Source organism: Pituophis catenifer, unplaced genomic scaffold (genome assembly GCF_029215685.1).
Source record: "Pituophis catenifer annectens isolate HBS135680 unplaced genomic scaffold, rPitCat1.0.hap2 SCAF_3, whole genome shotgun sequence".
Lineage (NCBI taxonomy): Eukaryota > Metazoa > Chordata > Lepidosauria > Squamata > Colubridae > Pituophis > Pituophis catenifer.
This window is the reverse complement of record NW_027256883.1, coordinates 6,056,619-6,083,484: the sequence shown is the minus strand read 5'-3', so window position 1 is coordinate 6,083,484 and position 26,866 is coordinate 6,056,619. Positions and strand designations below refer to the sequence as shown.

Genomic DNA, 26,866 nt, shown 5'->3' with positions numbered 1-26,866 from the left:
GGCTCCAAGGTCCGTCTCACACAGTTACTGTCGTTTTCACAATGGTTTTCAAGAATATTCCCAGGTGCAGTATATTACAAGAGTCCAAATGGGAGGTGAATAAAAAGAGCCCCTTGCTCCCCAAAAGGTCATAATTGAAACAATAGATGAAATTCTGAGAAGATCCTCCTGGCCACAGCAAGATTTGTGAGTCCAAGAGGACCTCCAAAGTATGAGCCAGTTCAGTGTAGATCAGGGGTCTCCAAGCTTGGCCAAGTTTAAGACTTGTGGACTTCAACTCCCAGAATTCTTGGCAAGTTTAAGACTTGTGGACCAACTCCCACAAGTCAAGGAATTCTGGGAGTTGAAGTCCACAAGACTTAAAGTTGCCAAGCTGGAGACCCCTGGTGTACAGCATTACAGGAGACAGCATATCCCTACAGTCACATGGCTTCTGACCCCATAACTACTCATTAGAATAAATCCTATCCTAGCCAGGCCCTGACAGCCTCCGAGGATTTCAACAACAACTCAGTTGCATCACCTGTTCAACTTGGGGTTCGACTGGACATCATTAGCAAGCTGATGTGCCTAACCTCCTAAAGATAACCTCATCAAGCAGTTTCACGTCATTGTTAAACTGGAATGGAGAAAGCACCAAATCACGAGAGACCCCATGATAGAAGGCCATTGGATTCAAACTCTCTCCACCAGCAGACGGGAACCACCCCATTAAATTGGGATAATTACTGCGGAAGAGTACCTCCCACTCCCACTCCCAACCGCTGACCCATAAAGATGTCTTGCTCATTGACCCCAAAAGTCACTGAGAGGGGAAGCAGGAACATGCAAGTTTCACTCCCACCAGAAGCCACCCACAAGTATAATCAGTGTAGTTTTAACTACCCTGTGTAACCTTGAACCCAGATTAAAAAGAGTCAAGGTCATCTACTTCCTTCTGGCCAGCTGTAAACCTACCATCTTCTCAAGAACCTTCCCCCCACAAAAGGAGGTTGATTATAATGCTTCACATCACGTTGATTTCTTGACAGGAGGCGTACCAAGATCCACCAAGGCTGGAGGTAGCACCCCCTCACTCAAGAAAGCATTTTCCATGGAGTTGGCTGAAATGGCAAAACTGGCTACTCTGATTAAAGAAAAGAACATAAGTACTTTTGTTTCCATGTGGAAACCACTTCTGAACTTCATGCTTGATGTGGAAAAGAATGAAACTCTGACTTTGGGTTTTAGAGATTAGACTGATAGACCTTTATAGAAATGACTTGTTCATATTATGGGAAAACAAAAAGCTGTGATTTGATATTAATGCCTTATTTTACTGCAACAGAGAGAGTCGGAAATCAATGCTTCTTTTTCTTTTCTTTTCCCTACCTTCCCTCACTTCTCTTCCCCTTTTCCCCTCCCTTTCCACTGCTCTTTTATTTACTTTTGTATTTTATAATACTTAATAACTTAATAAAAAAAACACTTAATATAAAAGAAAGCATTTTTCATTGTGTGATCCATCTTCCTGTCATCTCCCTTAGAGGCTTTCATAAACCCAGCATCATCAGAAACCCAGCCCTCTTCATTTGAACAAGCTCAAACTCATCCTAAATAACCCCACATGATGTAATCTCAGTCAATCCCATAGAAACAGACCAGCTGGCTTCCAACTCAGACAAAAGTCAAGTCCTAGGGACTTTTTCCACCGGATACTCCAAATATAATTCGTAGGGCATCAACAAATGCTATTTTAGCCCATCCTTGCCTAAAAGGGTTTGAGTCACTTTAAAAAAAAAAAAGTAGTTGCAATAAGAGTGGTGAAATATTCATAGGTTGCTCCTTTTTATAGGTAGTCCTCACCCAACAACCACAACCGAGAACGGCAACTCTGTTGCCGAGAGATGTGGTTGTTAAGTGAAACATGGAATCATGCCAGACTTATGGCATCGCTTAATGACCTGCAGTCATTAAGAGAATCACCATAGTTTTTTTTTTGTTTTTTTAATTTGATTTATATGCCGCCCTTCTCTGGAGACTCAGGGCGGCTTACAATGTGCTAAGCAATAGCCTTCATCCTTTTTGTATATTTATACAAAGTCAGCTTATTGCCCCCACAAACTGGGTCCTCAATTTACCTACCTTAGAAAGGATGGAAGGCTGAGTCAACCTTGAGCCTGGTGAGATTCAAACTTACAGTAATTGCAGGCAGCTGGTCTTAATAACAGGGTGCTTTAGACCACTGTACTACCAAGGCAACTAGTTGTTAAATGAGACATCTTCATTGAGTTTGCTTGTTGAAAGCCAAGTGAGAATGGAAATCAAATTACTGAGGGGATACTACAATAGTAGTAAATTTGAGAGTCAGTTGTAAAGATTATGGAGATTCTCAGTCATTCAGGTCATGGTTGTCCCAAAGGTGCTTTTTCAGGAGGCAACTGGAGTTTCTTGTTTTGTCTTTGAAGACGTTTCACTTCTCATCCAAGAAGCTTCTTCAGCTCTGCCTGGATGGTGGGGGAATGGAAGGATTGATACTCCTTGCAGACAGCTGGTCATTTGCATCCTTTTTAGAGAGTCATTGAGGCTACTTGGAGGTTTATCTGTGTCCTCAGGGTCACCTGAGTAATGCAAATGGTTCCTGTAGTCTGCAATTTTTCTGGAAATCCGTTTATACTCCCACACCATTCGAAGGGTGTTCATCCCAAATTACATAGCTGAAGGTATGTAGAGATTCACAGTCATCAGGTCATGGTTGTCCCAAAAGTGCTTTTTCAGGAGGCAACTGGACTTTCTTGTTTTCTCTGAAAGATGACTGAGAATCTCCACAGACTTTTAGCCATGGTGTGGGAGTAGGAACGGATTTCCAGAAAAATTCTACAGATCTACTGAAGGAGCTTTTTGGATGAGAAGTGATAACGGTTATTTTTTCAGCACATCGTTAACTTCAAATGGTCATTAACAGGGCAATTATTTAGTGAAAACTACCTGCATTGCCATGAGATAGCCTTGGACATGGACATTTACTTAACTTACTCAAAGTATCTTTTCTGTCACTTCCCTCCATCTTATCTAAGGCAGCCACTATGTTCCAAGAGGCAAAGCCTCAATACAACTGCCCACCTCCCAAAGCCCCCTCAGAAACCATCAAATGCCCTCCTTACAGAAGTTGGCACAAACAGTCAACTTCAACCGAGAGCCCATCTGCAGCTTTCCACATAAATTAAACTCATTATGACCCCCAGGGCTGCCATGGTAGTCCTGAATTCCTGAAGAGCTCCTGACCTTTCAACTTCATACTCTTATGCACCGGTGAAATCCAATTTGTTTTTTTACTACCAGTTCTGTGGGCGTGGCGGGGTGTGGCTTGGTGGGCGTGGCTTGTTGGACATGGCAGGGGAAGGATACTGCAAAATCTCCATTCCCACCCCATTCCAGGGGAAGGATACTGCAAAATCCCCATTCCCTCCCCACTCCTGAGGGAAGGATATTGCAAAATCCCCATTCCCTCCCCACTCCTGGGGGAAAGATATTGCAAAATCTCCATTCCCACCCCATTCCAGGGGAAGGATACTGCAAAATCCCCATTCCCTCCCCACTCCTGGGGGAAGGATATTGCAAAATCTCCATTCCCACTCCACTCTGGGGCCAGCCAGAGGTGGTATTTGCCGATTCTCCAGGCTACACAAAATTTCCGCTACCGGTTCACCAGAACCTGATGGATTTCACCCCTGCTCTTATGGTATTAGAACTTTCAATACACAGATGATGCACAAGCACATGGTGTTCGGATATATCAGGGGTATCCAACTTTGGCAACTTTAAGACTTGTGGACTTCAACTTCCAGAATTCCTCAGCCAACCAGCCAGCCATGCTGGGGAATTCTGCGAGTTGACGTTGCCAAAGTTGGACACCACTGACTTAGATAGATTAATGTTAATTGATCTAAGTCAGTGGTGTCCAACCTTGGCAACTTTAAGACCTGTGGACTGCCAACTCTCAGAATTTTAATCTGAAAAATTTCCAAACGTACAACAGAAAACTATTAAATAGCTGTTTCCAACTAGCTGGAGAACGTTCTACTACTTCTTCTAATAGGAATCAAGAGTATTTTAAAGTATTGTATTGTAAAGTATTTTACAGGCCTGCTTTCAAAATGTTACAAGACTTGCGTGCTTGTTGTGCAACAATTGTAAGAAATCCTCAGCTAATACCCCCTGCAAAAAGGAAAATGATTTTTTTTCTAAAAGATTCTGAAAAGTACACAAGGAGGCACAATCTTAATCACTTTCAAGCCTGGGTGACATTGGCAACTTGGCGCACGATCCAAGAGGTGGAATGGCAAATTCTCTGGATAAAACGGGGGTACTGAAAGCCCTTATTTCATGTCCCTCAACCTGGATTTGAGGGAAAAGGCCTGGACCTCTACTTATGTCCAGGTGGTTCTCAACTTACAACCATCCGTTTAGTGACTGTTCCAAGTTGCAACAGCACTAGAGAAAGTGATTTATGACTGGTTCTCACCCTTATAAGTGTCGCAGCATTCCCACCATCATGTGAACAAAATTTGAGCATTTGGCCGTTAAATGGAATCCCAGGGTCCTGTGATCACCAGTTGTGACTTTCCCAGCCAGCTTCTGACAAGCAAGGTCTTGGGGGGGAAGCTGGATTCACTTAACAACTGCCACAATTTGCTTAACCATGGCAAAAAAAACCGTCGTAAAATCAGGTGTGAGTCCTTCAATAATCGCCCTGCTTTGCAAGAGAAATTCTGATCCCAATTGTGGTCGTAAGTTGAGGACTGCATGTAACAGCTACCATGTTCCTCTTGATTGCCTTTTTCAAGGCTATATATGCTCCTTCAACGTCCCTTCACAGTGCTTCATTTTTAATCCCGATTATCCCCAAATGATTCTTAAAGGACCTAGGATTACAAATTGCCCTCAGAAGCCTTGGGTGAGGTCTCAAAGATCTCTACAAGCTTTGGCCAAAATTATGACTTTCAACGTGAAAGAATAGCAAAATTTTAAAATACGTGATGGAAAAAAAAATCCTATTAATTTAATATTAATTAATATTAAATAAATTAATTTAATATTAATTAAATGTGATTTTTCTTCCTGCCCTCAGCCCAAAGGAGGGCGTACTTTAAATTCTCTTCGAAATACGTCACAATTACTCATAGTCCACACTTGTGTTGGCTTCGCCCTTAGTCATATGAATCATATATCTATAAACCTAGTTAATAAACCAAAAAAAATCCCCCAACGTACATAATATGATTCTTTCCTCCTACAAACACTTAGGATTGTAAAATATGAAAACCATGGAAGAGGGGTTGTATTCGTTTACCTGGTAGTGATTGGGTTGTATCATGTGCTGCGGACTGGGATAAAATCCTTCACTTGATCTTGGACTAGGATAACCAGGTCTGCTGGGCTAGAAAAAGAAAGAAATTAACAAATCAGTAATACACAATACACCAGCGGGACATTTTGAAAATAAGAATGGCATTAACATACTTAGTTTACGTTTCTCATCTTAATTCGTACAAGGCAACCGTCTTCTGGATGTTACAACTTGCAGAAGGCAGAAACACTTTTATTACAGAAGCTGGAACTAGGAAACAGAACATAGAATAACAGAGTGGGAAGGGACCTTGGAGGTCTTCTAGTCCAGCCTCCTGCTCAAGCAGGAGACCCTGTTCCACTTCAGACAAGTGGCCGTCCAGGCTCTTCTTCAAAACCTCCAGTGATGGAGCACCTACAAGCTCTTCCATGGATTAAGGAAATGGATTTGTGGGCCAATTCATTCCCTATAATTTTGATAGATAGAACATCTAACCAAACTGACATGTATGAAGTTTTACTACATGTAGAAGGCTTAGCCATACTTTGGAAAAATCACATGCTAAAAATACCATCTAGGTCAGTGATGGCTAACCTTTTTGCCATCGTGTGCCAGGGGCGGGGGAGAGGATAGGAGTTGTGCGCACGCGTGCCCACACCCATAGTTCTATCCGCAGCCCCCGCTCATGCTTGTGCAACCCTGTTTCCTGGCCATTTCCGTCCTCCTGAGGCCTCGGGGGGGTGGGGGTGGAGGCCGTTTTCGCACTCCCCAGGCTCCTAGAAAGGTTCTGGAGGCAGGGAAGAGCAAAAAACGGGCCTTCCAGTCCCACCGGAAGTTGGTAAATGGGCCGTTTCCAGCTTCCGGGGGGCTGGGGAAGGCCGTTCTTGCCCTCCCCAAGCTCCTAGAAAGACTCTGGATCCTGGGGAGGGGGGGGAGAAAAACAGGCCTTCCTCACGTCCACCCCCCGAGGCCCTCCGGAGGCAGGAAACAACCTGTTTCCCTACTTCCGGTGGGCCCAGAAGGCCTGAAAAATCAGCTGGCCTGTACCCCAGAGCCGAGCTTGTGTGCCCACCAATATGGCTACATGTGCCACCTGCGGCACACATGCCATAGGTTCTCCATCACGGATCTAGGTGAAAAATGGACAGTTCTTGCGTAGCTTCTTCTCCGGTAACATCGCACTCGAAACTAGGGCATACAAAACCTTTGCCAGACCAATTCTCGAATACAGCTCGTCTGTCTGGAACCCACACTGCATATCAGACATTAATACAATCGAACCAGTCCAGAAATATTTCACAAGAAGAGTCCTCTACTCCTCTGCTCGCAAGAATTTCAAGTCTGCTCGCCATTCTGGGCCTAGAAAACTTAGAACTACGCCGCCTTCGGTCTGACCTAAGCGTAACTCATAAAATTATCTGCTACAATGTCCTACCTGTCAATGACTACTTCAGCTTCAACCACAACAATACACGAGCACACAACAGATACAAACTTCAAGTGAACAGCTCCAAACTAGATTGCAGAAAATATGACTTCAGCAACAGAGTGGTCAATGCCTGGAATGCACTACCTGACTCTGTGGTTTCATCCCAAAACCCCCAAAATTTTAACCTAAGACTGTCTACCGTTGACCTCACCCCATTCCTAAGAGGTGTGTAAGGGACGTGCATAAGAGCACCAGCGTGCCTACCGTCCCTGTCCTAATGTTTCCTCTACTTGTATCTATTTTATGTATTCAATTCATGCTTATAATTATATAAATTACCTAATACGTTCTTGACAAATAAATAAATAAAATAAATGTAATGAAGAAGAGCTACGTAAGAATCTGACACCATCCTGTCCACTGGAATGAAATTTTGGGGTGAAAAGAACCCTCACCTTGCTAGGCTGCCTACCACTGAAATAAAGAAAGTCCCGTTCAGAAAACATAACTTGATGATTAATCTGGATAAATGTGGCAATTAAATTCATGCCTCTGCAACCTCCAAAAATCTATGGATGGATGTTCATCGATAACAGCATCGTAGTGGAACTGGCCTTTATTTACATGTATTCCTTGACTTACGACCCGGAATTATAATTTGAACCCGGAATTATAGTTGTTGAGTCATTGGGATTATTAAGGAGATCACAAAATTTTTGATATTTTTTATATTTTTGAGACAGTTGAGTGCAGTGGTTGTTAAGTGAACAATGTGGTTGTTAGGCAAATCCATTTTACTTAATGGGTGGTTCTGATGGAAACTGGGAGCAAAGGCTGGAAACCAGCAAAGAAAAAGTCACAAATCACGGTCACAAGACTATGTAACACAGTGTTTCTCAACCTTGGAAGCTTGAAGATGGGTGGACTTCGACTCCCAGAATCCCCCAGCCAGCGCTGCTGGCTGGGGGATTCTGGGAGTCGAAGTCCACCCATCTTCAAGCTACCAAGGTTGAGAAACACTGATGTAACACAACAAATTGCCATAAAGGTACCATACTCTAATTTATGACATTTTTGAGGCAGCCGTTAAGTAAACGCAATGGTCGTTAAGTGAACGATGTGGTTGTTAGGCAAATCCATTGTACTTAATGGGTGGTTTTGCTGGAAACTGGGAGCAATGTACTCCCAGTAAATGTACACTGAAAGCATATGCACCAAAGACAAATTCTTTGTGTGTCCAATCACATTGGCCAATAAAATTCTATTCTATTCTATTCTATTCTATTCTATTCTATTCTATTCTATTCTATTCTATTCTATTCTATTCTATTCTATTCTATTGCCTAGTCTATTCTTATTCCATTCCATTCTCTATTCTCCTTCTCTTCTTCTCTTCTCCTCTTCTCTTCTCTTCTCTTCTCTTCTCTTCTCTTCTCTTCCATTACATTATCTTTATTCTCTTTTCTCTTCTCTATTCCGTATTCTATTCTTATATTTTCTTCTCTCCTCTCCTCTCCTCTGCCCTCCCCTTCCCTTCCCTTCTAGGCTGGAAACCAGCAAAAAAAAAAAAAAAAAAAGCTCACAGATCACGGTCACAAGCCTGTGTAACCCTGCAAAGTTACAGCCTTGATAGTACAGGAGTTTAGTGCACCCTGTTATTAACACAGCTGCCTGCAATTTCTGCTGGTTCGAATCTCTCCAAGGCTCAAAGTTGACTCAGCCTTCCATCCTTTCTAAGGTAGGTGAAATGAGGACCCAGTTTGTGGGGGCAATAAGCTGACTTTGTATAAAATATACAAAAGAATGAAGGCTATTGCTTAACGCATTGTGAGCCGCCCTGAGTCTCCGGAGAAGGGCGGCATATAAATCAAATTTAAAAAAAAAAAAAGTGCCATTAAAGGTAAGTCAGTTTGCCAAACACCCAAAATGTGGTCATGTGAATACAGGGTGAATGGGGGGGAAGGGTAGGTGTGCAGCCATCGGAACTTCATAATCTTGTTTTGGGGGAGTGGGGTGTTCTACTGTAACTTTGAACGGTCACTAAGAGAAAGGACATTAAGTGAGGAATGGTCTTATTCCAGATTTTGGGAGAAACACCAGGATTGTACGATGAAGGAAAGCCAAGGAATATCTGTCAGGAAAAACAGTCTTTTGTTAAGATCAGGTTGTCAAAACACGATGTGACTTTTGCCACGGCTGGAACGCCGACACAGATGAGAACAACTGGAGGGGGCTCCAGAGATTCCAGCGGTGTCTTGGACGACCATTCCCGTTGCCAAATTGGCCAGGAATAATCAGGAAGCAACAGATAAGACACGGTTTCTTCTTTGAATTCAGCGTCTGCTTTTCCCTGGGCTCGTCTTAAACTTTACTGGGAAGTTTCAGGGCGGCTGAAATTGTCATCCAAGAATCAAAAGCAGAAGGGAAAAAATTATCTTTTGGAAGACTTTCCTTTTCATCTTAATCTCAAGGAAAAAACAAAATCAAAACAAAACAAAAAAGACGGCAAGCTGCTATGTGCTAATTAGGTCTCACTTGCTCATTAATCAGAGCTTTCAAAGGATTTGGTAATGTTCTTTTCTGAAAAGCTTTAATTATGCTAAAGAAAACTACTAAATCTGCTCTGATTATTTCTAAGAATTTAGCATGTAAATGCCTTTTAACAATGCCAGCTGATAGGCACGGCAACCTGCTGTGATAATTTGCACCATTTATTTGCTTTTGTAAATGAAGAATGCAAGCCACTTCTGGTTTTTTTTTTTTCAAAGCACCCAGAGTAAATTGATATTGATAGCAAAGATAACCAGTAATAAGATTTCATTCTTTTCAATCAGGGGTGAAATGCTCCTGGTTCGGACAGGTTCGGAGAACCGGTAGCGATGGCAGCTCGAGGCTCCGCCCACCCGGTCATTGTTACTTCCTGGTTTTAACCAGGAAGTAACCTGTTTTTTTACCCTCTGTGCATGCGCAAAACGGTTTGCACATGCACAGAGGGTCGGCAAGCGCACTTCCGAACAGGCTGGGAAGGTAAGATTTCACCCAGGAGTGAAATGTAAAAATTTGTTACTACTGGTTCTGTGGGCGTGGCTTGGTGGTGGTAGGGTAATGTGACTGGGTGGGCGTGGCCAACTTTTTTTTTTTTTTCAAAGCATTTTTTCTAATGCTTTGAAAAGCCTCTGCCGATCAGGCAACTCAGCTGGGATCGTCAGAGACTTTTCCAAGCATTTTTTTTACCATCTCTTCGGCCAAGAGGTTGCAGAAAAAAATGCTTTGAAAAACCTCAGACGATCCCAGCTGAGCCGCGCGATCATCAGAGGCTTTTTTTTTTACTTTTAAAAGCATTTTTTCGTCAGAAGAGGTTGTAGAAGTAAAAGTAAAAAAAAAAAAAGCCTCTGATGATCGTGCGGCTCAGCTGGGCATGGTGGGTGGGTGGGGGCAGGGATTTTTGTTACCGGTTCTCCGAACCACCAGCCGCCATCACTACCAGATTGGGTGATCCGGTCTGAACCGGGAGCATTTCACCCCTGATTTCACCCCTGCTTTCAATGCATAACTTACTTTATCCTAGAAGGAAGATAGTGTTTTATTAAAATCAGACTAGATTTTTTTTAAAAAAAAAGGTTACAGAAGAACTTAGTCACAGCTTCCTCAATGTTGATCCAATTCTTTTGAAATAATTCAAGAACCCTTTGAGGAGGGAGGGGGGGGTGTCCCAAATCCCTGCCCTCCAGGACAAAGCTCCAATTTTAATTCATATGGAGGTTAAATTAACCTATCTTTAACTACGGTATAAATGCAGTCTATTCTGACCATCAGCTCCACAAGAGTTAACACAACACTTTTCTCAGAAGCTTTTAACCCCTTTTGAGTCAAGATGCCAGTGGCTGAACCGAAGACCATGTAAGCATGCCGGAATAAAGGTAGTCCTCACTTAACAACTGCCCTGCTTAGCAACCATCTGAAGTTATGACAGTGCTGAAAAACTAACTTTACAATCAAATCTCATGATCGATGGTCCTAGCAATGTCTCTGTTTTCACACGATTGCCATTTGCTCATCTCCAAATGCACAGGTATGGAATAGGCAGCACCTGGTTCAGCAGCACTAACCTGTGAGAGGGATCTAGGAGTCCTAGTCTAGGACAATCACGTAAGTGTGAGTCAGAATTGTGCTGAAGCGGTCAAAAAAAGCCAATGCAGGCCTGGGTTGCATCAAGAGAGAGATCAAGATCACATTCAAGATCACATGAAGGAACCATTTTATACTACACTGGTAAGACCACACTTCGAATACTGCACCCAGTTTTGGTCACCACAATACAAAAAAAAAATGTTGAAAAAGTGGAAAAAGTGCAGAGAAGAGCAACAAAGATGATTAGGGGCAGGGGTGGGTTCTAAAAATTTTTACTACCGGTTCTGTGGGCGTGGCTTGGTGGGGGGATACTGTGACTGGGTAGGCGCGGCCAATATTTTTTTTTTCCTTTTAAAAGCATTTTTTTCTACAACCTTAAGAGGTTGCAGAAAAAAAAAATGCTTTTAAAAGCCTCTGACGATCAGGCAACTCAGCTGGGATCGCCAGAGGCTTTTAAAGGCATTTTTTTTTCCTACAACCTCTTCGGCCTTAGAGGTTGTAGAAAAAATGCTTTTAAAAGGTTTTTTTTTAAAAAAGCCTCTGATGAGGTGGGCGAGGTAAGCGAGCGGCGATCGGGCCGGGGACCGGTTCGGTGGCGTGGCCAGCCAATGTTATTACCAGTTCTCTGAACTACTACAAATTTTTACTACTGGTTCTTGCGAACCGGTGTGAACCGGGAGCAACCCACCACTAATTTCATTTCATTTCATTTCATTTCATTTCATTTCATTTCATTTCATTTCATTTCATTTCATTTCATTTCATTTATTGGATTTATATACCGCCCTACTCCCGAAGGACTCAGGGCGGTGAACAGCCACAGAATAAAACACATAAATACAAAATTTAAAAACAGAATAAAACCGAATTAAACAATTTGGCCGAGACAAATTTAAAACACCCAATAATTTTAAAAACAAATTAGGGCACTGGAGGCTAAATGTTACAAAGAACGATAGCAGGAATTGAGTATCTCCAGTCTAATGAAGAGAAGGACTGGGGTGACATGTTAACAGAGTTACAATATTTGAGGGGCTGCCACAGAGAAGACGGGTTCAATTTATTTTCCAAAGCACCTGAGAGCAGGACAAGAAGTAACGGATGGCAAGAGATAAGAACTAAGGAGAAATTTCTTGACTATGAGAACAGTCAATCCATGGAACGGCTTATCTCCAGAATTTGTGGGTTCTCCATCACTGGAGGTTTTCCAAAAGATACTGGACAGCTATTTGTTCAGAATGTTATAGGGCGGTGATGGCTAACCTTTTCAGCACTGAGTGCCGAAAGCGTGCGCACATACCCATAATACAATGTGTGCGTGACACTCCCTGCGTGCCCTGCCCCCTGCGCACATTACTCCCCGCATGCGCCCCCCGCACATGTGCACACAATCTCCCACGTGTGCCCCACCCCCTGTATATGCGAGCACAACCCCCGTGTGCACCCCACCCCCCATGCATGTGCGCATGTCTCCCGCATGCATCCCGCGCTCTGCGCATGCACAGCAGAGATCCAAAAACCAGCTGACCAGCGGGAGGTACGCACGCATGCGCAGCGAAGCTGTGCTGGGGCAACGGCTCGCGTGCTTGCAGAGAGGGCTCTACGTGCCACCTGTGGCACGCATGCCATAGGTTCGCCATCACGGGTATAGGGTCTCCTGTTTGGGAAGGCTTCGGACAAGTTCCCATCCAATTTCATTATTCTGTATTCTGGTCCAAGCATGACTGTGCATGAAACATTCAGGATGATGATAATATGGACCACTTCTGCTGAGGTCAAACAGAAGCATTCAAAAGGTAGATTTTATAGAAGGTGGCCAGTCCAACACTTAACACACGTCTCCTACACTTCGCAATTTTTCAATGGCTCTCAACCAAAGCCTATTCTTCATCCATAACAAGCCTTTATTTCTCAAGTCAACCCTTGTGGAAATCAGGGAGCTGGTTTAGAATGGAATGATGGTGGAACTCAATATCCTATCTACGGGTTTTTGTGTGATTCTTTTTACTGGGCCCTTGCAGACACGAGACCCTCCTTGTCATGCATTTGACAAGTTATCTGAAGTAAAACTATCCCTGTAAATATATTGTAAACATTGTAAAAAAATATAATTAACATACATATGCAGAATGGGGATATAAATATTTCAAAAATTAATGTACAGAAAGGAACACATGGTATTCAAAGTAGGAAAAATCTTTTCCAAGTGTCAAGCAGACTCAGGGAAACCTGGCATTCCAACTGAAAAATTTTCTGTCAGTGAGCAAGCTATCTTTGACTTGCTTGTACCCCCATTCCCATGCTATCAGTCTTGCATCCTCTCCTCCCAGTTCTTACCCCGTTTTATCCTATCCTGTTCCACCTCTGCTCTGGATTTTATCTCGCCTGCTCTATTATGTATAGAATGAGAAATGAATTCCTGTGATTCCACACGGACTCCTATTTGCCTGGCAAACTTATGACACACCGTTTCTTAAGACCCAAGTTAAAAAGTGGCTACACAAACACACGTCAAGATATGAAATGCAACACAAGTGAGCCATGAGCAATGACGCCAAAGGCTTCAACCTCTCAAAAGACAAAAACCAAAACAGATGTAAACAAAACCTCAGCAAACAATCTCATGATTCACAGAATAAGGATTTCTCCCAGCACAGAGTAGAATGGAAGGAACTAATTTTGAAAGATTTCTCTGGGATGTCATCAATATAAGTTTATGGATGTCAAGGATTCTCTCTAATCGGTCATTTATGAGATGACAAATCAGACCCAAAAGCAAATGTTTTACCTAAGGCAAAATAATCTAAAGATTGGATTCCCTCCAGGCAGGACAAATTGTTGAATGTAGAGAAGAATAATTAGCAACCTGGCTCAACATCACAAAAAACTACACGGCTATCAGAAATAATCGCTGCATTTTTTTTTTCCCCAAGTAGAACTATACCTCCTTGCAACAACAAATAAAAACCATGCCAGAAAGACTCTTTCCTCCAAGTTAACAAATCATTACAGATACTGACCCTCATTTGTTATTGGTTGTTTGTTTCTACTTTATCAAACTTAGCTAGGCAGTAATTATTGAGGGGTCCTTGGTGCTCTCTGAGCTTGGTTGTTTTCTTGCAGTTTTATTTCATGGAAACAGCCACGCTCAGTGCGCACTAAGATCAACCCTGAGTTGCAAAATATTCTTTTCTATTAGTAGTTATTAAGTTTACCACCAAAAAAAAAATGTTGCTAGAATTTTTAACAAAAGGGAACCTCGGTCTGTATGTGGACTCAGCATTGCTGATCCCGTGAATTTACAACTCAGCAGAACAAAGCGCTTAACACTCTTGGGGGATAAAGAATATGGGATAAAAACTGATCTTCACTCCATACTACCTTGGGAGGAGCTTCATCGGACCCTCCGGAATCCCAGGACACGGTGACTTGTCGTCTTGATTCCATCCTTATTCGTTCTTCCTGCTGCAGCTTCTCCTCCTCCAGGATCGTACTAAAGGGGAAATAAGCAGCGAGCTGAAGATAAATGACATTATGTCTCGGGAATATAATAAATGTGGTCCTCCAGTCTCGTCCAAGTGCATTCCCCAAATCAGGGGTTCCAGACTGCAGACAAGGAAGGAATGCGGTAGACAAATATGTCTTCTCTTTTTTCAGGCAGCAACAGAAACGGTTAGACTTTTATAAGGCTATTCTGGAGGAATGGGAGATGGGGGTGGGGGGGAATTGCATGCCTTTGCAAAATTAGCAACTCGGCATTGAAACGTAAGACTTTTAAACACTAACACGCATACCAATGAAAGGTATTTTTAGAAAGTTATGAGCGATTCCCAAAGAAGAAAGAAAATCTGTAGGGATGAATGAATGTGTCTCTCATTCTTTTTGATTGAAAAAGTTCCAACAGAGCAAGGGAAAAAGATATTTGCTTTGGGGGGAAAAATGAACACAGACAATAAGGTTACTTTATGACTGAAAAATCTTCTGACTCGCCTTATAGTTAAGGAAGACTTTCACAAATCTAATAGCAAATAACCTCATTTTTGAAACATTCTCCTTAAAGAAGCAGAAATGCAATAATTGCTTTGCCGGGGGTGGGGTGGGGGGGTGGGATCTACTTAAATACCCCCCCCTTTTTTTTTAACTTCAGAGACTTAACAACTCTCTTCCTGCCGTTCAAATTAGCCAAATGGATTATCCATCCTGAAAACCTTGAGTTGCAGCTTTCACGATTTACTAAGCAATCACAGAACCCAGCTCTGTGTAATCACAGGACTTTGAAACTGGTCTGATCATTTCCACCCTAGCCTCTCCAGAGCTGCAAGCTAATCAGCCTGGCACGGGAACAACTACTGCGCTTTGGATGCCAGTCAAGACTTTCTACAAGCTAGTTAGAATTTACATCCTTTTTGTCTGGTTCTCTAAGGCACAAGAGGAACAAGATAAGCTGTGCAAGTCCACTGCTTGTTCAAAAACTAAAGTTTTTTTTTTACCACAGATAGTCCTCAACATGTAACCACAATGGAGTCTGCCCATTATGGTCACTTCATGATGGCCATTAAGTGAGATAGTCTTGCTTAACAACCCCTACTCCCTGCTCTCACTCATGTGGCCTTTAAACAAACATGTGGGTTGTTAAGTGGAGCACAGGGTGCCTCAGAGATGGGGGAGACCCTGGGAGGCCCACTTGCCCTGTGGCTTCCAAAGTCTCCCTCACCCCCTGCAAGATACTCTTCCTTCAAGAAGAGTGGCATTAATAATTTATTTTATTTTTATTTTTACTTGATTATTGAGCCGAGGTATGAGCCGAGGTGGCGCAGTGGTTAGAGTGCTGTACTGCAGCTACTTCAGCTGACTGCTAGTTCAGATCATCAGCAGATCAAATCTCACTGGCTCAAGGTTGACTCAGCCTTCCATCCTTCCGAGGTGGGTCAAATGAGGACCCAGATTGTTGGGGGCAATATGCTATTTAGTATACTGTTGATTGTTGTAATCCGCCCAGAGTCCTCGGAGAGTGGGCGGCATAGAAATATGATTAATAAAAAATAATATTAAATTTATTGGCCACCCGTCTTACCACAGGGTAACTCTGGGCAGCTTACAATGTTAAAAGGTATGAGAGCAGTGTTCCAATATTTGTGGGGCTGCCATGAAGAAGGAGAGGCAACTATTCTCCAAAGCCTCTGAAGGTAGGACAAGAAGCAACGGATGGAAACTGACCAAGGAGAGAAGCAACCTAGAACTAAGGAGAAACTTCCGGATGGTGAGAAAAATTAATCAGTGGAACAGCTTGCCTCCAGAAGTTGTTAATGCTCCAACACTGGAAGTTTTTAAAGAAGAGATTGGACAATCATTTGTCTGAAATGGTACAAGGTTTCCTGCTCTGTTTAAGGCAAGCCCACTTCCAAATCCAAAGCAGCTGAAATGGAGCCAATCCTCAGATGCTTTTCTCTCTGCTCCGACAAAGAAGAAAGCATGAAACGGAAGCAACTGTGAGACACTGTGGACTGTCCCAAACCAAGGATGAAATATAATCAAAGCTGGGTCTTTTGTGTGAGCACTTGAAGCGTCAGCCGGGAACACCTCACCATCTAGAGATGTTCCCCATTTCCCTTTTGACGTCTGTTTTGAATGCACTCTTAAGCATTTTCTTTAAAAATGAGAACTCGCAGGAGGTTAGGAAAGTCAAACTGAATCATATTTTTTCCAAACGGAATGTTATTTGTAAGGACGGTAAAGCATGCAAGTCAAAGGGCATGTCGTGTCATGCAGCTTGCAAGTCTGCCAGAATTTTAAAGCAGCTTCAAGACATCGTCTCAAAGTTGAGAGATTTGAAAATATGAAAATCGTATTTCCGAATAGAAATTTCCCTGTGCTGGGTAACCTCCGTTCTTTTTCACTGTTACCTTAAGCAAATTCTTCTGTGTCAACAAAAGCTTTTCAATCTCTTTCGGACCCTTGCGATAAGGCAGAGTTATGGAGTTCAGAATGGATGGAAGAAACTCCAAAGCTCCTCTTAAATTTAGTTTACTCATCTCGTCACTGAGCGTCGGAAGAAAATTAGAATCCAACCCTCAACAATGTGCATGAAAATGAATTAAACCAGTGGTGAAATCTAAAATTTTTTCCTACCGGTTCTGTGGGTGTGGTTTGGTGGGGTCATGTGACTGGGTAGGCATGGTTATGTAGTCATATGACTGGGGGGGGGGTCAAAAGACAGAAACTCACTTTAACAATGTCCTGCTGGAGCAGGGGGTTGGACTAGATGACCTCCAGGTCCCTTCCAGCCCTGGATTGCTGAGCTCTTTCAAGGTATCCTCTGAAGCTGCCTCTAGTGCCAGGTTTGTGGTCCTTCCTTCTTCTCCTTTTTCCCTCCCTCCATCCCGCCCTCTCTTTCTTTCTTTCTTTCTTTCTTTCTTTCTTTCTTTCTTTCTTTCTTTCTTTCTTTCTTTCTTTCTTTCTTTCTTTCTTTCCTTTCTTTTTCTTTCTTTCCTTCCTTCCTTCCTTCTTTCTCCCTTCCCTCCCTTTCTTTCTCCCATCCTTCCCTTTCTTTCTTTCTTTCTTTCTTTCTTTCTTTCTTTCTTTCTTTCTTTCTTTCTTTCTTTCTTTCTTTCTTTCGCAGCACCCCCCCCCCCCACTCACCCTCGTATTTTGGCCTAGCAGGCCTCAAGGAAGCCTCCTGGGAGCAAAAACGGACTCCCCCCAAATAAAATTAGGTAGTAAAAAAAATGCTTTAAAAAGTAAAAAAAAAAAAGTCCCGAGGATCGCGGGGCACAGCTGATTGTCTGAACTTTTTTTTTTACATTTTAAAGCATTTTTTATTACCGGTTCGGGTGAACCAGTAGCATTTTCACTACCAGTTCGGGAGAACCACCCCGAACCGGTAGCATTTCACCCCTGAATTAAACCATCTATGAGAAGGAGCTCTTCGGTCCCTTCTTAAAGACTTCCAGAGATGGAGACGCCACCACCATTGCCATAACTAAATCATTCCCAACTTACTAAGTAAAAAAGGTAAATTAACATGAAAAGTGGCTACCCATATTTCACCACTAAAGGAAATAAAACTACTAACTCACCACGAGAAAAGAGTTAAAAAGCTTCAAAAATCTTTTGTGCCTGCCCCCTGCCTCTATATTTTTATAAATGTCCTGGCAGATTTCAAAGTGGAACATACAAGATTTATCAATAAATAAAAGCTAAAGGAAATCCTTTCCAGTGGATATTGTACTTAAGCCAATTTACCATTAAGCTGGGCTGCAGTACAGCAACTAGAAATACACTTTGGAAAGTTAGATTTTATAGACCTTTAAAATCCGAACATTTCTGCACAATGTCCTAAAGGTGCTTGTTCAAAAGGCAACTGCACTTTGTTTTTCCTTGAAGACGTTTCGCTTTCTCTTCCAAGAAGCTTCTTCAGTTCTGACTGAAGAACTGTCAGAACTGAAGACAGAACTGAAGAAGCTTCTTGGATGATAAGCGAAACCTCTTCAAGGAAAAGCAAAGTCCAGTTGCCTTTTGAACAAGCACCTTTGGGACAACCAGGACCTGGACGATTGAGAATCTCCATAGACATTTCCGCACAATTTTATTTTGTCAGGAATGGAACATAGTATTAAAAATGGCCTAATATTGCGCTGTTGAAGGAGACGCTGGTTGAAGCAGCTTTGCTGGCTGAGGAACTCTGGGAGTTGAAGTCCACAAGTCTTAAAAGTTGCCAAGGTTGGAGACCCCTGCACTAAAGTGTGCCCACCAGGCAGAAAAAGAACTGAAATATATAAAATAATGGTTCATCACACTAGGCTTTCCAGTGTAGGAAGAAATATCCTTCTGGGTTCAGCTCCAAGTGGGGAAAAAGACACTGGAAACATGGAGACTGCTTGGAAAGAATGTTTAATGGTGGACAGGATCACATGGCTTGAGTTCCTGAACAGAAAAGGGGACGAGATACAGTGAGTCCCCAGGTTTTATGCTTTTTCTGGCTTTGAACTTCCTGGGGCCCCGAAAGAGTATCCTGATTGGTTGTCACGACTCCCAGGGGGTGGGGGTCTTAGCTAGCCTTGCTGGCTGATGTAATCTTCCCAGGTGCCATGTGGTGAGTTTCTGTCCTAGATGGGTCCTATTGTGTTGCAGATGAAGGTCCAATGACAAGGATTGAGTTTCTGCCTCTGGCCCATTAACAAAGGGGGGGAGGCAGGGAGGTGGGAGTTACTTTGTCTTTAAAACATGTTTCTCCATTTCTCAACCAGGGAAACATAATATTCTGCCTTTTTAATATTTCCTAAAATATTTCATTCTTCCAGGAAAGGGGTGGGTGTTAACTTCCTACACCAGGATCCAGAATTCCAGCTTGTCAAAACTACGGAAGAAGCTCCTTGCCCGAGATCATCACGGCTCCCTGCTCCATTTTTTTCGTTCCCTATCTTGAAATCATCGGCTTTGGACCCAACACATCCTTATGTTAGGACTTCTTTCTCGTAGAGATCACACCAAAAAGGTGACAACAGAAAACACACAAAAAAGTGAACTCTGAAGTGGAACGCAACGTTGCTTTTGTGGGCACATCATCACGTAAACCCTGAAATGCGCTTGCTTCAACTGCCCACAGTTGCCTCACCAGAAGGGAATTCTCAAACGCTTCAGGCAAAAAGGGATGACTTGGCCTTTATGGAAGGATGGGGAAGCCAAAAGCATTTCTCTTTGTTCAGAGAAAAGAAGAAGGGGGGAATAATAAAAAGTGAATGGAAGTTATTTAAAGTTAGACTGGCTGAAATCGGAGATGTGACTCATTTCTGGGCCTCTGGTGAAAAACAAAACCAAACCAGCAGTATTTTATTTTATTCTGCTCAACTGGAAACACAGAGTATTCCGTGACCTCTTGCAGTCCATTTCTTCCCAAGTATCAACCTCAAGGATTACATCTCTCTTTTCATCACTATTGTGGTGACCTGAGACACAGGAGCTTTTTTAGTTGCAGCTTCACAAATATGGAATGCAGGAGGTCCTCGACTTACGACCACAATCGAGCCCAACCATTTCCAGTGCTAAGCAAGCAAAGCCTTTAAAGTGAGTTGAGTGAATCTGGCTTCCCCTGCTGACTTTGCTTGTCAGAAGGTGGCAAAACATGACCTCTGGGACACTGCGACGGTCATAAATATGAACCAGCTGCCAGGCATCTAGGTTTTGATCACGTGACCCTGGGGATGCTGCAATGGTCCTCAGCAGGGGTGGGCTGCTGGGGGTTCGCAGCGGTACGGGAGAACCTCTAGCTAAGATTCTGTGCAGTTTGGAGAACCCCCAAATCCCCACCCCCCTGGCCCTCCCAGGAGTCCCTACGTGGCCTGTTTTGGATGCAGGTAAGTGCAGGGCACGCATGGAGGCTCGGGGAGGGCGAAAAACGGGCCTACCGGAAGTTCGGAGGGCCTCCAGAGCCTGGGGAGGCCGTTTTCACCCTCACGGAAGCTCGAGGAAAGCCTCCGGAGTCTGGGGAGGGCAAACCCAGCCCCGCCATGGTGCAGGAGGCAGACTAGGCCACGCCCACCATGGCCCCGCCCACCCAGCAACCGGGCAGAGAACCCCTTGCTAAAATTTTTGAAGCCCATCCCTGGTCCTCAGTGCGAAAAATGGTCATAAGTCACTTTTGTGGGTGCCATTGTAACTTCGAATGGTCGCTAAATGAATAGTTGTAAATCCACAAGTACACCTAAAGTACAGAGGGGAGGGGAAATTGCCAAGCCCTGTTGCTTCGCCCTTTCTGGAAAATTATAGAAAACAAATTATTCCGAAGCACCTTAGAGAAGACACTAATCCATTTACATATATCCAGATCACCCTTGATTTACAACCATTTATTTCACCAGCGTTTAAAGTTATAAAAGCGACTTACTCCTAGTTCTTGCACTTACAAGACAGTGGAGACAGCATCTCCAGTCATGTGATCCGAATCTGAGCGCTTCACAGCAAGCATGTATTCACCGTAGCCCATCCCAGGGTCACCTGATCGCCATCTGCAACAACCTTCACTGCTGGCTTCTAACAAGCAAAGTCAATGGGGGGGGAGGGGAAGCCAGATTCGCTTAACGACTGCGCGATTCACTTAAGAACTGCAGCCATGTCCTGAACAATCGTGGCCAAAAATACCATTAAAATCGGGTGCGATTCACTTAACAACCGCCTTCCTTAGCAATGGAAATTCTGGTCCCAGTTGTGATGATAAGTCAGGGACAACTTGAATATAAATTATAGTACAATTCTGCTTTGGTATTTGGAGGGTGGAATTTGGGGGTTGCTTTGGCTTTTATTACTTTTCTGATATTGTTATCCTGCTTATCCCCATTATCAATAATTGTACCACATGATTAGACAACTATGTCACAGAAAAGCAGAATAAACAAAATCTGAAGATTTAAGGTCCTAGCTTCAGAACTGATTTAGAAGGTACCTCGATCTAGCTTCTACAAAGAAAGTTAAAAATTTTAAGGAAAGTTTTGTTTAAGCAACAAGAAAAGCAATGTCTCCGTAGCTCAAATGCTGCCCTGGGACCATCTCTGCTTGCAACCAATAAAAAACCACAATAGTGCAACATGGTCGCTATGAGAACAAGGAACTATGAAAAGGAAACAAGGCTTTCACGACAGATGCTTGTTCCAGAGAAAAGTGTTTGGCAGCAATTGAACAGAAATTCACGTTGTCAGAAAAATATAAAGCAGAACAATTATGTCATCAAATTACAAATTAATCTGTTATTCTTGGGGTACGTTGCATTAATTTAAAACGAGGGTGTTCCAAATTGCAATCAAGACTAATGAAAACCTGGTTTGCAAAGAAACGCTACCGGATCCCTTGCTCCAAACAAATCTCCATCACCGCGCCCCACCCCATATAAAGACTATTATTTTCACACGGAAAAAATGAGCGCATTACATACGAACAAAGAGAAAAGGAATTCTTACTTCAGCTGAGCTTTAAGTTCTGTAAATCGGGGACGCCTGCTGGGATCGTAAGCCCAACATTTGGTCATGAGGCTGTAGAGAGTAGGCGGGCAGTTGGGCGGCATCGGCAACCGCTCGCCGTTTTCGATCCGGCCAATCACGTCGTTGTTCTTCACTCCTTGAAAAGGCTTGATGCCGTGCATTAAGATTTCCCACATGCATACACCTGGGAAACGAAAAAAAAAGAACAGCAAACTCTTCCGAAAGCCAGCAGTGGAAGTGAAACCGAACACTGCCTTCAGAAAAGGCATCAGCCAGCTTACGTCCTGAGATCATGAAACTGGAATTCTTACTCACGTCTCCAGGTAGCTGATGACTATCTGTCTGAGAATGGGTAAGCAATGATTTATTAGAAATGACACGAGCTGGAAAGCTACTTCTCAGAAATGAACCCTGAACATGCCCATTTTAAAAAAAAATAAATGTTACAATTTACTATGGCAGGGGTGTCAAACTTGATTTCATTGAGGGCTGCATAAGGATTGTGTTTCAGCTTGGGGGCCCGGGGTGGGCGTGGCCACGGTGGGCGTGGCCAGCTGGATGTCATTCGTGTTGGGGGAGTCTGTGGTGGCCCGAGCGCTCTGCCAGCGAAAAAGGGCTCCCAAGCTCCGTTTTCACTGCGACAGCCTCCTGCAACCCTCTGCCAGTGAAAACGGAGCTCAGGAGGGCCGCAGGCGGCCCTCCCGAGCTCCGTTTTCGCTGGCAGAGGCACCATGGACCAGTCCTTGGCTATTTCCAGGGCGGCCCCGCAGGCCACATCTAAGCACCCCATGGGCCGGATCCAGCCCCCGGGCCTTGAGTTTGATACCCCTGTACTTATTCTGTCCCCGTCCCACACATACACACACCAACAGACGTTCAAGAGCTAAAAACTAAACCAGCCGACAAAATCCTTTTCCTTATGATAACGGAACTTGGCAACAACCTAGTGGCTGCCTGCCAAGAGTTTATTACTTACGAAGAGGAGAAATAACTTCTCCCCGCTTCTGGTACATCAAAAGAAACAGCTCAATAATTACAGAGTCAATCAAGTCCAGAGATACTCCAGCAAAGTCTATAGCAAAAGTCCGGCAATGCAGAATGGTGTGGAAGCTTTCAGCTTTGTTCGTCACAAGGTTTGACTGGCCACCATGCTCCCTTTTATACCTTGTGGGGTGTGGTCCAGTGACTCAGTCTAATCTCGGGCACGCCTTTTCTTCTGTTGTGTGTGCTTATCTCTGTGATGCTGGCGTGGATCCAGCCAAGACTCATTACTCTCATCACTGTCCACCTGTGGCTGCGTGGACGTGCTTGGCCCCGGCCCTATCTCTTGCCCTTCGGCGGACACCGAAGGCATTGCCAGAGAGGAGGGTCCTGGAGAGGGAGGCCTTGCCAACTCCTCTCCTTCACTCTCGGAATCCTCTCCTGCCGATGACACAGGCTCAGGTAACGGAGCCTCAACAGTACTATGGTATCAACTAACAGGGAAAAGATGCCGCCAAAAACCGGCCTCAAGAAAAAAAAGGGAAATTTTGCTTCCATGCAAATTGATGAGACATCATCAGGGAACAATCAAGGTTTTAGACACTCTTTTTTTTTGGCTATACGAATAATTTCCATACCTAAAATGGAGCAAAGCAGGCCACTATGCCCCACTTTTTGCTACAAGTATTCTTTGACTTACAACCGTTCGTTTAGTGACCGTTCCAAGTTACAAGGGCGGTGAAAAAAATGACTTGTGACCATTTGTCATACTTCTGTGGACGCTTGGCAACTGGCCTGCATTTATGACGGCTGCAATGCCGCAAGATCATGTGATCCCCTTTTGCGACCTTCTGAGGAGCAAAGTCAATGGGGAAGCCAGAGTCCCTTAACAACATGTTACTGATTTAACTGCAATGACTCACTTAACAACTGTGGCAAGAAAGGTCATAAAGTGGGGCAAAACTCACTTAATAACTGTCTTGCTTAGCAACATAAATTTTGGGTTCAATTGTGGTTGTAAGTTGAGGATTACCCATATAGGTAGACTGAGAAACCACCTCCTTTTCCCCGACTAATGTCAACACACTAAATGTCCTTGTAATTCAGGAGATACACATAGCAAGCATAGCTTTTTACTGCCTTTCTCTCTTCTAGACCTGTAGGAAATGACTAAAAGAGGTTCCATCAAACCAATTCATACAGTGCCAAAAAGACACGATGCACTAGACCCAAAGGTACTTTTTTTCCCAAAAGGCAACTGGACTTACTTGGATCTTTTTCCTTTGAAAATGTTTTGCTTCTCATCCAAGAAGCTTCTTCAGTTCTAATCTTCTTAGATGAGAAGTGAAACATTTTCAAAGGAAAAAAAAACCCCAAGAATGTCCAGTTCCTTTTGGAAAAAGCATCCTTTTTCCAAAAACGAAGACAAATTCCTTGTGTGTCCAATCACACTTTTTTTTAAAATTTGATTTATATGCCGCCCTTCTCCAGAGACTCAGGGCGGCTTACGATGCGTTAAGCAATAGCTTTCATACTTTTGTATATTTATATAAAGTCAGCTTATTGCCCCCACAAACTGGGTCCTCATTTAACCTACCTCAAAAAGGATGGAAGGCTGAGTCAACCTTGAGCCTGGTGAGATTCGAACTTACAGTAATTGCAGACAGCTGGTGTTAATCACAATGCTATCAGTCTGCTGAGCCACCATTAGATTTATTGCTAATAATGTCTATACACAGGAATCTTCTCAACTAATGGGCGAATCGCCCCCAACGTGGGGGCGAATCGCTGGCCCCCATGGAGAGGGCTCGCAACTTGGGTGTCCTCCTGGATTCACGGCTGTCTTTAGAAGAGCACTTGATGGCCGTGACTGGGAGGATTTTTCATCAGGTTCGCCTGATCCGCCAGTTGCGTCCCTTTCTGGATCGGGACTCCCTACACACAGTCACTCATGCCCTCGTCACCTCCTGCCTGGACTATTGTAATGCTCTCTACATGGGGCTCCCCTTGAGGAGCACGCGGAGGCTCCAACTGGTGCAGAGTGCAGCCGCACGGGTGGTTATGGGAGCAACATGGCGCTCCCGTGTAACACCTCTCCTGCGCGAGCTGCACTGGCTCCTGGTGGGCTTCCGTGTGCGCTTCAAGGTTTTGGTTACCACCTTTAAAGCGCTCCATGGCTTAGGACCTGATTATTTACGGGACCGCCTACTACCACAAATAGCCTCCCACCGGCCGGTACGCTCTCATAGAGAGGGTCTCCTCCGGGTGCCGTCAGCCAAGCAGTGTCGACTGGCGGCCCCCAGGGGGAGGGCCTTCTCTGTGGGGGCACCCACTATCTGGAACGAGCTCCCCCCGGAGATACGGAGGATCCCGGATCTGCGCACCTTCCGCCGTGCTCTTAAGACCCTCTTATTCCAGAAAGCCGGCCTGGCCTAATTTTTCTCCCCTTTTTTAAATTTTAAATTGAAATTTTAATTGGTTTTAAATTTATTGGGATTTTAATTGTCGTGGGCCAATATTATTTAATTTGGTTTTAAATTGTTTTAACTTTTGTATTTCTGTATTTTATCTTGTGCCTGCTCACCGCCCTGAGTCCTTCGGGAGTAGGGCGGTATAAATTTAATAAAACTAAACTAAACTAATGGTTAGCACCTAGCTAGGAATTAGATGACTGTCAATGGAATTGAAGGGAGGTTGGTTGCTTGTGGCTATGTAGAGATTCTAGGCTGATGCCTCTTTTAATTCTGTCCCCAGGTTCTGCCATTCCTTCTCCCGCATTTACTTATATACTCTAACCCACTGTTCATTTAGAGACAAAAGTAGGGGGCAAAATAAATTTAAGCAATGTATAGTAAATAGGGATACCACTGCTGGATGAAAAAAAAATCCAAGACTGCATAACTGTATAACCATCTATTTTGTGAATAAAATCTTCTAAATGCAATCCATTGTAGAAAAACAAACAAGAGAGAACAACTAGAATGTCAATAGAAAATGAAAGGTGGAGTAGCACAAACTCAATATTAGTAAGGTAAAGGTAAAGGTTCCCCTCGCACATATGTGCTAGTTGTCCCTGATTCTAGGGGGCGGTGCTCATCTCTGTTTCAAAGCCGAAGAGCCAGCGCTGTCCGAAGACATCTCCATGGTCATGTGGCTGGCATGACTAAACGCCAAAGGCGCACGGAACGCTGTTCCCTTCCCACCAAAGGTGATCCCTATTTTTCTACTTGCATTTTTCACGTGCTTTCGAGCTGCTAGGTTGGCAGAAGCTGGGACAAGGAACGGGAGCTCACACCATTACGCGGCACTAGGGATTCGAACTGCTGAACTGCCGACCTTTTGATCGACAAGCTCAGCCTCTTAGCCACTGAGCCACCGTGTCCCTTAATTCAATATTACATCTGGGTAAATGTACATGTTGTACACTTGTTTGAGTGCCATGCAATAACAGGCAAGGGTGATACCGGTAGTCCTTGACTTACAAAAATTCGTTTAGTGACCGTTCAAAATTCCAATGGCAATGAAAAAAAAATAACTTAGGGCCCTTTTTCACACTTACCACCGTTGCAGAATCCCCATGGTCATGTGATCAAAATTCGGATGCTTGGCAACTGATTCATATTTATGACTGTCGCAGGATCCTAGGGTCATGTGATCCCCTTTTGCGGCCTTCTGACAAGCAGAGTCAACAAGGAAGCCAGATTCACTTAACAAATGTGCTACTAACTCAACAACTGCAGTGATTCACTTAACAACGGCGGCAAGAAAAGTCATAAAATGGGGCGAAACTCAATTAACAAGCATCTCACTTCACAACATAAATGTTGGGCTCAACTGTGGTCGTAAGTCGAGGACTACCTGCACACATTCAACAAACAGTTTAAAATGGAGGCAGAGATTGAGGAAACGTGCTGATCTTCCCTTACCAAACATCCAGACATCACTGGCTGAGGTAAAACGTCGGAAGTTGATGGATTCTGGGGCCATCCACTTGATGGGCAATTTGCCTTTTGAAGCTAAAGCGCA

At 43.7% G+C, this 26,866-nt stretch overlaps 1 protein-coding gene across 7 annotated transcripts in view; it reads right to left on the bottom strand.

Annotated features, from left to right (window-relative positions):
• PTK2 (protein tyrosine kinase 2) overlaps nucleotides 1-26,866 on the bottom strand; it is a 242,743-nt gene that overhangs the window by 41,763 nt on the left and 174,114 nt on the right. For all 7 annotated transcript variants that reach the window (XM_070940302.1, XM_070940305.1, XM_070940306.1 and 4 more), the window contains 4 exons: nucleotides 26,767-26,856; nucleotides 21,839-22,043; nucleotides 14,271-14,382; nucleotides 5,333-5,419 (listed from right to left, as the gene is read on the bottom strand). In XM_070940302.1, coding sequence (XP_070796403.1) covers nucleotides 5,333-5,419; nucleotides 14,271-14,382; nucleotides 21,839-22,043; nucleotides 26,767-26,856 — 494 coding nt within the window. The remainder of the gene's footprint in view (nucleotides 1-5,332; nucleotides 5,420-14,270; nucleotides 14,383-21,838; nucleotides 22,044-26,766; nucleotides 26,857-26,866) is intronic.